General features: G+C 39.8%; 1 protein-coding gene across 5 annotated transcripts in view; it reads right to left on the bottom strand.

Annotated features, from left to right (window-relative positions):
* cacna2d4a (calcium channel, voltage-dependent, alpha 2/delta subunit 4a) overlaps positions 1 to 13,357 on the bottom strand; it is a 110,501-nt gene that overhangs the window by 88,148 nt on the left and 8,996 nt on the right. For all 5 annotated transcript variants that reach the window (XM_070548969.1, XM_070548971.1, XM_070548972.1 and 2 more), the window contains exons 4-14: positions 12,159 to 12,275; positions 11,677 to 11,736; positions 11,437 to 11,599; positions 11,214 to 11,345; positions 10,982 to 11,042; positions 8,262 to 8,412; positions 5,655 to 5,729; positions 1,854 to 1,943; positions 1,616 to 1,729; positions 1,418 to 1,496; positions 861 to 994 (exon numbers count right to left, since the gene is read on the bottom strand). In XM_070548969.1, the coding sequence (XP_070405070.1) occupies positions 861 to 994; positions 1,418 to 1,496; positions 1,616 to 1,729; positions 1,854 to 1,943; positions 5,655 to 5,729; positions 8,262 to 8,412; positions 10,982 to 11,042; positions 11,214 to 11,345; positions 11,437 to 11,599; positions 11,677 to 11,736; positions 12,159 to 12,275 (1,176 nt within the window). The remainder of the gene's footprint in view (positions 1 to 860; positions 995 to 1,417; positions 1,497 to 1,615; positions 1,730 to 1,853; positions 1,944 to 5,654; positions 5,730 to 8,261; positions 8,413 to 10,981; positions 11,043 to 11,213; positions 11,346 to 11,436; positions 11,600 to 11,676; positions 11,737 to 12,158; positions 12,276 to 13,357) is intronic.

Raw genomic sequence — 13,357 nt, 5'->3', positions numbered from 1 at the left:
TAATATGAGGCAACCATTTCCACACAAACATGAACCGAATAAAATATGGTTACTCTTGCCTATATTAAAGTAAAAGTGTGTGTGTGTGTGTGTGTGTGTGTGTGTGTGTGTGTGTGTGTGTGTGTGTGTGTGTGTGCTTATTTCTAGAACTAGAACAAGCAACATCAGAGGAGAGCTTAACCGGTGGTGTCTTATTTTCTGATATTTGGACATCTCGCCTCTGATTGGATAACAGCAACATGACTCTGTGTTTTATCTCCACAAATAGCCTGGAGGAGCTTCTGCTTTGTGGTGGAGTTGCTATAACGCTAACAGTTAGCTTCTACTAGTCGGGATGATCTCTGCTTTTTCCTGGACGTTAAACCAACAACATCCTTCTCCGTGGGGAGTCAAGATGGAGTCCATGAATGTTAAGTGACGGTGTGACGTAGATCTGTCAGGCTTTTCTAATCCTAGAGATAAATTGTCTATTTTCTATCAGAAGCTAATGCAGGAGATAGGAGTAGGAGACTATTTTATGTTCAGCCTGCATTAAAAACTCACAATGACCAATAATAATAGGAAATAATCATTAAAAAATGGCTTTTCAGAGTCCCACATCTTTAATAAATAATCCCAATAATTAATAAAACATGTTATAAAACTAAAGCTCATGTTTTTGTCTCTATAGTAAATCAGACATTTGTGTAATTTTATAAAAATACTTTGAGAAAGTCACATGGTTACCATAATAAACGGTATGTCTGGCAGGGTATCTTGAAGTGACTCAAACAGAAATGTGTGTAAATGTTTCCAAACCAGCAGATGGTTAAAATGTTTAATGCATAAAAACTCATGAAGGTTAGGAGGAGAAGACCGACCACACTGTCCATGTAGGCCTCTGTCCAGATGATATCATGGTCATGGTTGATGACCATCGGCCTGCTGAGAACATGGAGGTACTCCATGACATTTTCCTGGACATCAGCCAGTGTAGACACATGTGTGTAATAACCTGCAAGACATATAAGTAAGTCAAGTAACATTATTCCCTTTACTGTTGCCTTTTGCTGGAATAAAAGTAATTAATTCATTAACAAAGGCATTTTATTTTTATTTAATTTTATTCTAAACTTTTAAAGTGAAAAGTAAAGCATTAATACCATCCCTGCTGTAAAACTAATCAAATAATTCCAAAATAGGAAATAGGACGTTTTACGACATCAGTGTGCTGATAATCAGTTATAGTCACATGCTTTATGTTCTTACAGTGGAAGAATGTGATTGTTTGGTGCAAGCTGTTGCATGACGCTGGGTAAATCACAAGAGGGCAGCAACTGACCTCCGATGCAGCGCTGCAGATGGTGATGAAATAACTTCTATTTTCTTTACTAGATTAAAAATGATAAAAGATTAGAAATATTTTATTTTTTTGTACCCTTGTTGTTGCAAGCAATCCATTTGACATTTTCAGCAAAAGTCAGCTCACGTCCAATGAGATAAGTGAACACGCGGACCTGAAACAACAGTTGGACAGAAATTAAATGTTACAAACATTTCCGCTCATACAACTCATGAAAATTGTTTCTTGAGTCTGTGGACATTTTGGGATTAATTTTGTGAGTGTGTGTAATACTCGTCGTTCTGGCCAGTTGAACTCTTCAAAAACATCCTTGAAATCCTCCATGGCGCCGTCTGTTATAAGCATGATGGCCTGGTTGCACAAGCTGCCTTGTCCCAGTGCAGCAGCCTTCACAAACACACACGAATCTGCAGTTTGAGTTGCTGCCTGTGCATTTTCTCACTTCTCCTTGTTTCTTGTGTTTCTTGCAACCAAAATGCTGAAATGTGTTAATTAAACAGTTTTAACAAACCTCATTAAGGATCCTGAACGATTCCTTCATTGCATTTTTCACTTTCCCCTCTCCTTTGACATGAAGCTCATCCACCAAATGCTTAAAATGCTGGGAACACACAAATCAAATAACCGGGCATGATCAACTGTACGCTGATGTGTGTAAATGCAGGTGATTTGGTCCTCAGGAGAGAGGAAACATAAGGGAATAAAGGGATTATCCCAAGCTTCTTGGCACACCGACAAATAAAAGCGGAATTACAACAACGCCAGGAGGTAATCAGGATTAATTAACACATGCACACGGATTCCCACAAACACAGTGAGAAATGGTCACCTTGTTGAGGAATTTTCTTCCTAATGTAGACTTGAATCACACATAATAGTTATAAGAAGCATCTTATCTAAATCTAAATGTATTTTTAAAGCATTTATCTTTTGCTTGTGTCACTTTTGTTTTTCAGTTGTTTGGAAAACTGATGGCTGAGTGCATCCCTACTACAGCTGGAACAAATGTGCCTCATAACATCTGTAAGCCTATTTTTCCTGCAGCTAGATTCTCTAACCCCTTAGCCAATCAAATCTCATGCTTATTGGTCATGTGATGTGCTTAAAATTGTCAGCGGCCAGTGACCTCACCTGATCTGCACAGATGTGGAGGGGAGTGAAAAGTAGGCCATATGTCCACCCAACATACACACAGATAAAGGCCATTCAGCGCACACAAAGCATGTGTTGGGTTATGAAAACAGACTGAGTGATGCGGAGAAAAACAGGATGCAGCCACATAAATGTGACATATTACTGGTGACGTACGTGTAAAATAAAAAAGATGATAAAATAGTTGTTATTTGACAAATTAGTCAGCAAAAATTTTAATGATGATGTATTTAGAGTGCAGGGATTAAAAGCATTTTCATTCTTTTTGATAATCACTTTCTTTCCAATTTTGGGGGGTATTTTAGATTTAATAAAATGCACTTTAGAGCCATACTTTGCAACTTTTTCATATTTTGAAATCATTTTTTGCAACTTTTTCATATTTTGAAATCATTTTTTGGAGCCAGTATGTGTTAAAATGACGCGTTAATGAAATGTCACTCAGACGACCTCCACTGCCTTTAGTGGCCAGAATACTGCGGTTGCAACTTCAGAGTGCTGGTCCGGTCTGTTGGACAAAAAACAAAAATTGAGCTAATATGCATGTCGCTGGAGTCTGCTTCCAGCAAGTTTCCTGCATGTTTTAGATCATTTGATTTGTTTGATTTAGTTATGAATCACTCCTGTGGACACTAAGCAAAGCTCAGGAGATTAAGGTGGTAAGATGACAAACGTGCAGTGGGGAGATAAGTTTCGCTTTTGGTTCTACTAAACAGACTCTAAGGGTTGCCAAAAGAAAGCAAAACTGCCAAGTGTGCCTTTAAGGATGTTAAATAAAAAATATGAATGGATGCCAAAAAAAAGAGAGAAATTCCTGTCTATAATATTATAAATGCAGTTTACAACAGAAGTAGAGGCACACAATAACAAATAAACATGCCATTTAAACAATTTGTAGGAGTTTAAAATGTATTTAAAGGTGAGAAACACTTAAATCAATACATTTGCAGTGATCTCTAGTAGGAAGTTGTATTCGGGGGGCAAAATACACCAGTGCGCTATTTACAGAAACTAGAATTTTCTACATTTTTGGGCCAATATGATATTAAGGTCACTGTTATGGCCGATAACCGATATTTGCCGATACCGATATATCAGCTGATTTTGTATAAAATGAACATTATTAAAGCTGAATTTACATTATTATGTACACACAACACACACATTTGCACTTTTGAGAGGATTTAATTCACTGTTCACATGACTAAACACATACACATCACCCTGTCACCCTCTGAAACACGCAAACAAATGGAGACGAGATGGAAAAAATATCTGTTGTTAATGTCGGCCCGGTTTTATTTATCGGACCGATACGATATTTAAAAAATGACTAACATCGGCCGATATCGATATTGATGCCGATATATTGTCCATCCATACGTAACGTGATGAAGGAACCATTTCTCCCCTCTAACAGCTGTCCTTGTGACACAGTGCCAGTGTGCATTCACTTCTAATGTTTACATTCCAGCAAGAAGACAGAAGAAAGAAGAACGCTTTTCTTTTAATTAATCAAAGAACTCTATTTTAATAAAGCGAATCAAAACAACTGTTAGTCAATAATAACCATGTGACCGATCTGTGAAATCACAATGTTATGATCAATATGTTTAATGAGTAATATGACTTTGGTCTAACTGCACTAGACATCCTGATTCACGTAATGTCAACGCATGACACATTGTTTACTCATCCAATCAGAACCTTCATTCTGAAGCGTGGCAGAGTCTCTGTGGTGTTTATTTAATCTGTCTACTGCGATTCGTCCAGAATCGTAAACAACCAAGATGAATAAAACAGAACAACGCCATTTTGAGTTCAGTATTCAGCCAGCTCTCACGATCATCTGATGTCCATCATTGCTAAGTGAAGTACGGACTGGCCATCTGTACGTTTTACTTTTAAGCTGAGAACTGTCAAGCTGGAAAATCCTGTCGTTGTTACCAAAACAACGGTTCCTTCAGAATAAAAGCTGAACTCGCTGACCCAAAGGGGGGTCCCTTTGACGCTGTGAAACACCTGCCGATTTTACCTGGAGACTATCCATAGACTGGTTTGTCGTGCTGTCGACGCTGTTTCATCGGCTCCAGTACCAAAGGAGGGTCCGAGGACCTGGCAGCCTGATCTAACACGGGAGTCCCTGACGGGTAATGTAAAACGGCACACATAGCGTCTCATGTCTTTCCTGACTAAAGTTCAAACGTCGATCAGTTAGGAGCAAAACAACATCTCCCACTCAGACTCGCTTCTCCAGACGGAGGTTCTGAACTGACATCGCACCAACACACACTCCACCTCATTACATTGCATTCGCATCCATCACTAGAGTTAGTCCTGTTAATTGTTTAAAATAATTTAGATAATACATTTTTCTTAAACGTTCCGAGGTCTCTCTCTCTTCTCTTGTCTCTCAGTTCATGCAAAGTGTTTAATTTAAATTTCCCTGTAATCAAAAGAACACTCTTCTGATTCAAGAAAAGCCCAGTGTCCAGAGATGGGATCCATGCCAGGTATGGATCATTAATATCTCTGGTCATTAATTAAATTGTAATACCCTTCATTTCCATTACAAATAGTTTGGAGTGTAGAAGATTATGTAGTAGAAAAAAGAATGACTCAGTAGCCTTGTTCTAACAGGAATATATATATATATATATATATATATATATATATATATATATATAAAGAAAATAATATAATAGGTATTATCATATAAAAATGTATGCAAAATATGTGTTAAAACAGTAAAAAATACATTGCCAATATTTGCTAACATAAATTAAATGGGAGTATTTTGTTAATTATTAAGTGATAACCTGGAAACACAAAGATGAACAATATTTCCCAGTCCTTGCACAAACTGAATAATAGTTTATTTTAATGGCAAAGGGAGCTGTCATTTTGAGTCTGAAATTAAAAAAGAGCCAATTACATATTCACAATCAGACTGAAAATAATGAACAGGAGCTGTAACACAATGCTGCCTGACAGAGCACTTTCTCTGAGATGTTTCAGGCACCACATGAACCTTTATCAAGTGATTAGTCAGAATAGGTCAGCAGAAGCTAATTGTATTAATTAGTTGTGAGCCTGTGTGCGTCTGGCTGTGTGTGTGCGTGCGTGTGCGTGCACACGTGAGTGTGTGTGTGTGTGTTACCTCTCTGTTATCCAGATCAGCCTGGACAAGGATGCCTTTAAAACAGGGCTCCACGTACCGAACATAGTCACTGTACTGGAGAGAGAAATCAAAACATTTTAGCCAACAAGCAACGTCAGAATGACTCATCATGAGTAATATTTATAATAAAATATGTGTTTAGCTTGTTTAGACTTTGGTAAACTAGTAATAATTTTTTAGAATTTCATATATAAGAATATTGATATCTTCATAGGTTATGGGCCAATCCTGATGATCAACCTGCTTTGACATTTCGAATCAGAATAAAAGCTAAAAGATGACATTTTTATTTACATTTATTCCTTACATAGTCCTCATGCCAAAAAGAGTTAGATTTAACTTGTGCATAAACAAGCTGGCCCACTAGTGCAATCCACTGAACATTCCCCCTCTCCTTTTTACTCTCTTTAACATAGAAAGTGCTACTACTAGTTCATCTCTTTTTTTGTGTGTGTGTCTAATCTTTCTTCTCATATCCCCAGTGAGTCGCTGCAGATGGCTGCTCATACTGACCCAGGTACTGTTGGAGGTCTCTTCCTGTTAACCCTCCCACTGGAGGTCCACGTGGCAGGGGTGAGGTGGTGCTCACTCCTCACCCCTGCCACATGGACCCAAGGGATAAACCATCAACCCTGCTCAATGGTCAACTTTCCTCGCAGGGTCACACCCATTAGGACAGTGGGAGGGTTGAAGGGGAGTTTTCCTCTCCACTCTCGCTACATGCTTGCTTAGAATGGGGATTGCTGTAAAGTCACTCAGTGTGTTTACATGCGCATCTAAGTTAATCAAGGTCAATCTAGAGCAGTTAATCTCAACTGCCAGCCTGGGGACCATATCCTGCCCCGCCAAACCTTTCAACCCAGCCCCGTCCCCCAGTTGGAAGACTTTTAAGCTTAACAGAATACGCAGATGAAGTAATTTTCGCACCATATTGTCTTGGTGCTTCAGCACGATTAGAACCTGTTCGCCTTCAGCGAGACTAACGTGTTTAGAATAGAATAGAATAGATTTTATTGATCACACGGTGGGGAAATTTGCTTGTTACAGAAGCACAAACACTTAAGAGAATAATTTGAAGAAAAAATAATAACAAAGGTACATATTACTTCGACCGCTAAAAACCACAAATGAAAAAGGAAAAAACGTGGGTTCCAACAATATGCAGCATACTGCAAGAGACAAAGACACACAATGTAAATCCGGTATTGAACGAGTATTCAACACATTATGAACTATGCAGTGGTGTTATTTTGTACCAGGATAATGCCAGTGCCGCTTAAACTGAGGAGTTATATACACTATCACTGCAGAGGGGATGAATGACCTATGGTAGCATTCTGTTTTTCATCTGGGATGTCTCAGTCTGCCTCTGAAGGAGCTGTCCATGGTCTCCACAGTGGAATGCAGTGGATGGGAGAGATTTTTTTAAATAGATTTAAAGGCAACAGTTCAGTTTTCTGATGTCCACATAAATGCACTGCGTGACAGTGAAGTGAAGTCAGTGAGTCGATGCAATCTGCTGGGTTTCCTTCAGTAGGAACTCAGTGCACTGGTAACTCGGTTCATTTGGAAGGTTTACTTTGTAAAGTGCCTTGAGATGACTGGTGCTGTGAATAAATAAATAAATAAATAAATAATAAATAAACTGATAATTCTGTTCATATCTGTTTTGGACAGAATTTCTAGTTCCTCTAAATCCGAGACCATGGTCCAAAATTGTAAAAGGGTAGAATGACATCTCCAGGTCAGTGTAACGGGATGACTCGAGCTGGGCGAGAGTTTGGATGTGGCGTGGCTTTTAACCCAAGCGCGGAGTGACTGACGCCGGGGTGAATGGACACGCTGTTTAATCTGGGAGCCGGGTGCGCAGCTGTATGGTGACACAGCTGAACACGGCGACTCCTGGTCTGAAGCTGATCTGTACGAACAGGCAGGATTCTGAGATCTGGCTGGTCTGGTCTGAACAGGCCTCGTGATCTGAGCTGATCTCGTTTGGACTCTAGGTTAGGTTCGGTTAGAACGATGACTGAGTGAGCCGACGTTGTGCGGCACTTCCTTATATAGAATTGGCGGGTGACGTGAAACGGAAGCCTGGCGCTGGGGATGTTGGGTAATGGAGTCTGAGCGGCTCTGCGTTGCCTCCCTAGAGGAGGTTGACGGCTGAGAGGGAGGTTGTGTGACAGTCAGGGACGAGGTCCTACCTCAAGTGGAGGAGTTTAAGTATCTCGCTTGTTCACAAGTGAGGGAAAAATGGAGCGTAAGATCGATAAGCGAATTGGCACTGCTTCTGCAGGGATGCAGGCGTTGTACCAATCTGTCCTGGTGAACAGAGAGCTGAGCCGGAAGGCAAAGCTCTAGATTTATTGGCCGATCTACGTTCCTACCCTCACCTTTGGTCACGAGCTTTGGGTAGTGACGAAATAGCAGATACAAGCGTATGAAAAGAGTTAGCTGGGGAGAGGGAAGTCTTGGCCTCTGGGCTTAGGCTGCTGCCCCCGCGACCCAACTCTGGAAAAGCGGCTGAAAACGAATGGATGGATGGATAAATAAACTGAATTGAACTGAGTTGAAACTGTGTACACTCACAGCTATGATGTTGACAAAGTCATTTTCTCCCAGTGTATCCAGGATTGTATTGATTGTGTGTTTTGCTATTGTCATTCTGAGGCCCTTCATGCTGCCACTGACGTCCACGACGATGATCACATCTTTGGGAGAAGTAGCTGCCTGAATGTACCTAAAAACACGCAGAAAGGCAAATTACACTCAGAAAGCAACAGCAAGTCTATCTAACACATGGACTGAACTTAATGTGTCATGTGATCCTGTATTCTAGGAACAGACACAGGAGCAAGCTTGATCCTTTTATTTGTTCCTCTGTTCTTCTGTTCCTGCTTCCTGTCATCTCTTTATTGCCATCCCCGAGTTTCTAAGCTCATTAGCATAAATGCGATTTCCCCTGTAGCAGCTGTGATCAGAAGCTTTCAGGAACTTAGACGTTTAGCTACTTAATTTCTGCTTTCCAAGACTTTCCTGTTTCCCTGAGAAGAACACAGCCTTCCTGGAACCTCCTTTTCTGCTTCTTAAGACTCTAAAGAACAGCTGCTAACACAAAGAACCTTGTATGAGCCACTTTTAACACTGAATCTATAGTTTTGGACACAGGTTGTGACCATGCAGTGGAAGCCTTAATAAGAGTGGAAGATCTGCTTGTTTGGTTGCAAATGTTTCCAGAGGAGCTGACGCAGGCCTGTCTGTCTCTGCTTAATGACAATCTCAACCCTTAATCCCCCTCTTCCGGACATGTTCTGGACATTAGGACATTGGGGCAGCAGTAGCTCAACAGGTTGAGCGGGTTGTCCAGTAATCGGAAGGTTGCAGGTTCGATCCCGGCTCTGGACAGAGAATTCTGCTGTTGTGTCCTTGGGCAAGACACTTAACCCACGTTGCCTGCTGGTGGTGGTCGGAGGGACTGGTGGCGCCAGTGCTCGGCAGCCTCGCCTCTGTCAGTGCGCCCCAGGGCAGCTGTGGCTACATCATAGCTCATCACCACCAGTGTGTGAATGGATGAATGATACACTGTAGTGTAAAGCGCTTTGGAGTCCTTACTCTGAGGGGCGCTATATAAGTGCGGGTCATTTATCAAAAGTAAATACAAGTGCAGTTTTCAAATGATGATTTCATTTAGTAAGGAAAGAAATATCGATCCAAACCAACCTAGCCTTGTACAAAAATGTTACTGTGCCTCTTGTTAATCGTCAATTATCTGAGATCATAATTTAGAAAGCTGAGCCCAGTTTCACCAGCCACACTCAGACATCATTACTGTTAAAGCTGTAAAATGAGGAAACCCCTTTAATAAAACCAGAGTGACAACATGAGATCAGCTAAGAGATCTGAAAAAAAAAAAAAACACAGCATTACATATTCTTAAGAAATGTAAGGACTAAATAATCCTAAATCACTGCAGGTTCATGACTGAATAGTCTTGTAAAGTAAGTGGGAACAAGTAACCCATGGAAGAGCTCTGAGACCTAAATCTCTGCTAACCAGAAATAACACAATTGGGCGCATGGGACTGCATCATCGGAGAGGGGAGAGCGGGCAGCAGAGGGCAACAATGTCCTCTGCTGCCCGTGGATAAACGGAGTAGGAAGTGACGCCACCATCAGCGTCAGCTCTGAGGATGTTTGCAGCCACAAATGAAACTGTCAGCAAGGTAAAGAGAAACTTTTTCTGTGTTTTAAAAAAGAACCAAAAATGGAATAACGCACTTGTTTTTATCACATTGGCTTAAACACATGGTGATAATTCCCAAGATTTGGGAAAATATTCTATAGATTGAGAGACAAAAGTAGCCTACCCATTGTCGAGGTATCTGGGTCGAGCTGGATTATAGGGAGCCTAAATCTACTTCCGGCTCACGGATCCCCGGAAGAACAAAAAAATGAATGCAAGTCAACGGGGCTAAAAACGCTATTTTCTAATCTGCTTTACTTAGACCCTGGATCACACATATGTTGTACTAGTTTAAATGAAAAGTAATGATCGGTGTTTTGGCCACGCCAGTCACGTACTTTGAGATTTATCAGCTTGTAAAAGTTCATAATTAGCATGACTACAAACTAGAAATCGGCATGTCGCATATGTGACGTCACCACATGATCTCCTCTCCCCAAAGTAGCTGCTACTTACCACATGACCAGATTTATGGTGGTTATTTCCTCCTGTGGGAAGTTTGCTGAACTTACAGCCCTATTTCCTCAGTTTTCTCCGTGTCTGGTTCGATGGCGTCACTTTCGTGGGGCGCATTTGTAGTTATGGACTTATTTTCGCACAAAACCAAAAATAACGTATCCTCTGTTCGAAAATAAGCGTGCTCTTGGTATCAAAATGTGTCTTTAAAATTCACGGACATCATATGTGAAATCCATGGCACAAAACAAGCGGAATCTAATTTCCCTCTGGGATTAATAAAGTATTGTTGAATTGAATTGAATTGAATTAGAAAATAGCGTTTTTCACCCCATTGACTTGCATTCATTTTTTTGTTCTTCCAGGAACCCATGGTGCAGAAGTGACTTAGGCTCCCTGTATGCATGTACAGGATAGCTTTCCAGACTGTCTTAGAAGTGCATTTTAGGATATTCAGCAAAGTGAACAAGTAGTAAAAGTCTCATTTATGGAGCTGAGTAGCTAATCGGTCTCTGCTGCTAATTCGAAACCATGCATTTGTCAAACAGTCGCTGATAAAGGAAGGCTTTTCATAAAGCCATAAAAATAAGGGCTGGCATCAGCTGCCTTACCAGTTTCTGTTTCTACAGTCAAATGTGACCACACCGTTTTCATCTGGAGTCCACTGGATTCCTGCAGGGAAAAAGGAATAGCTCTGATATGTTTCACATAATCATACACACTAGCATTGAGCTGTGGTCAGATTTACACTCAGGCTGAATTTGGTAAGTTGAAAAGTATCTGCAGCCCAACATGTCATCCTAAGAGATCTGATCAAAATATCATCAAGCATCAAAATCATACCTGGATAAAGCCTGAAGAAGCCCGTGGAGCTGCCAAAGTACTGCCAGGTAAGAGTGGGATCCTTTTGGAAGTTCTCAATAAAAATGTCATTCAGGGCCTCAGACATGTAGACTCCATTCAGAATATCTGTATCTGCAGAACCAACAGGAAGAGAAAAAATAGGTATTTTCCCTAAAGTATAGTGAATTTGACGGCAACATCGAGTGTTTAATGTTTATTTTACGTTGATTGTAGACATTAGTGGGAACTTGTATGTTGCTTTGCTGTGTGTTGACTGGCAGTTTATTGAAATGTTCATTTTGCTCCAAGGGGAATTCTCCACCAAGCGGCACAGGATTCCCATCCTCGTCCACTTTGTTGATTAACAGGGAGTTGTAGTAGTCAAACTGAAGGGAAAAAATAAAGAACGCATGAACATACAAACTGTATGTTGCAAGGTTCCTACAAACACATAATCACTTACCTCTAATGTTTCGTTGTACTCGTGGTCAAGGTCAGCATCTTCTGCTGCTTCTGCTAACCTCTGTTACAAAACATGTGGTAAAGACAGCATTGAAATGTCCTCTACAGCGTACGCGGTGCTGAATTATCTAACATTTTTATGATCTGATTAGGTCTTAAAACAGCAATCTGGAGTTTTGTCATTGCAGGTAAAACTTAATTTTGGATTTGACGTAAACATCTGTGTGCTGTCGAAATGACAGTGGTGTAAAGGTTTATAAAACCTATGAATTGTTATATGAGTTTGAAGGTTGGTGCTATATCAAAACATCAACGTTACACTCCGGCTTTGGCCGTGCCTTAGTGCATCAGTGCTGAAGAGGCTAACCTCTATTTCTCCAAATAGAGGCTATTCGGGAAGCTTTCTATTAAGGGTATGATAAACATTAATTAAACTTGAACACAAAAGCATATTTGAACATGATATGGGTAATTACAGATCACCTTTACAGATTTCATTTTCCTCCCAAGCATCTCTTCCATTTCCTCGGCAAACTTCTTCACCAGCTCTTCACCGTTTACCTCCTCTATCTTCACCACGCCCTCAACGTCTTTGTATTTCTTCAAAACAGAAAAATATTTAAACAAATCACTCAAGCTCAGCTCACTTGCTATTTCAGCACGTTAGCAAAACAAATTTTAGGTCACACTGAAACCAAATAAATGTTGGTCTGCTGTTACGAAAGAAAAAGTGTCTTTTAAAAATTGATTGGAGTAAGATCATTCTTCTCTTTTTTTCTTGTGATTTCTGCATTCAAGAGTAAAGAAAATGATCGTTCATGAGACAAAACAAACACAAACTCAATAATATGTATCTACAGATTGATCAAAATGCTTTCTAAGGTTTTTGCATTAAAGCGGTTACAGAATGATTTTCTGGCTGCACGCAGCTGTCACTTTTGTTCAGCTGCTCTCAAACAGCTCAACAACTTTTACAAGAATATGATTTCTTTTGATTCAGATCAATGAAAAGAACACCGATGTTGTATTTTCTTGTTTAAAGTAAAACCTGTCCTTGTTTTTGTTAAATTGTCTGCTTAGCCTGTGCCAACGTTAGCTTTTAGACATGTTAGCATGGCTAATGACAAATATCACATGCGAGTGCTTCAATAGTCATTATGGGACTTTCTTGTGTTAGTCTCTTTTTGTAATTTAACTCAAAATCTGATTTCTTGTCAAATGTGAAAATGTGTTTATTCACATTTCCATCACTGTTGTATTTTAAACAAAAAGTTCAAAATTCAGCAAAAAGTTTAAAAAGCAGATTTTTTATGAAACTTTGCCAAAAAAGTTACCCAATTTATCATTTAATCGCTTTTAATTCATCTTTCACTGGAACCACACAAAGAAAACTAGCAAATAGAAGTGAAAGGGTTATCAAAAGCTTTTTGTTGACTCAAAATAAAAAATAAAACCCTAAATATTTTACAATCATCAAACAGAAACTCACTAATACTGCACAAAGAATGAGGCAGAGTCAAACATTTAACTAAAACACCTTTAATTGGAAAAGCTGGTGATTGATCAGTTCTTGCTTAAAAATGTATTTAATAAACAGTTTTTTAAGCACTTGCAGCTTCATGAAAAGATAAGCGTCACAATAAGCTCAATAACATTAATCAAAACCAACCTAATACCTAGAA

The sequence above is a fragment of the Nothobranchius furzeri genome, chromosome 1 (genome assembly GCF_043380555.1).
Source record: "Nothobranchius furzeri strain GRZ-AD chromosome 1, NfurGRZ-RIMD1, whole genome shotgun sequence".
In the NCBI taxonomy this organism is placed as follows: Eukaryota; Metazoa; Chordata; class Actinopteri; order Cyprinodontiformes; family Nothobranchiidae; genus Nothobranchius; species Nothobranchius furzeri.
Note: the sequence above shows the minus strand (reverse complement) of the source record. Positions and strands in the feature narration are given on the sequence as shown.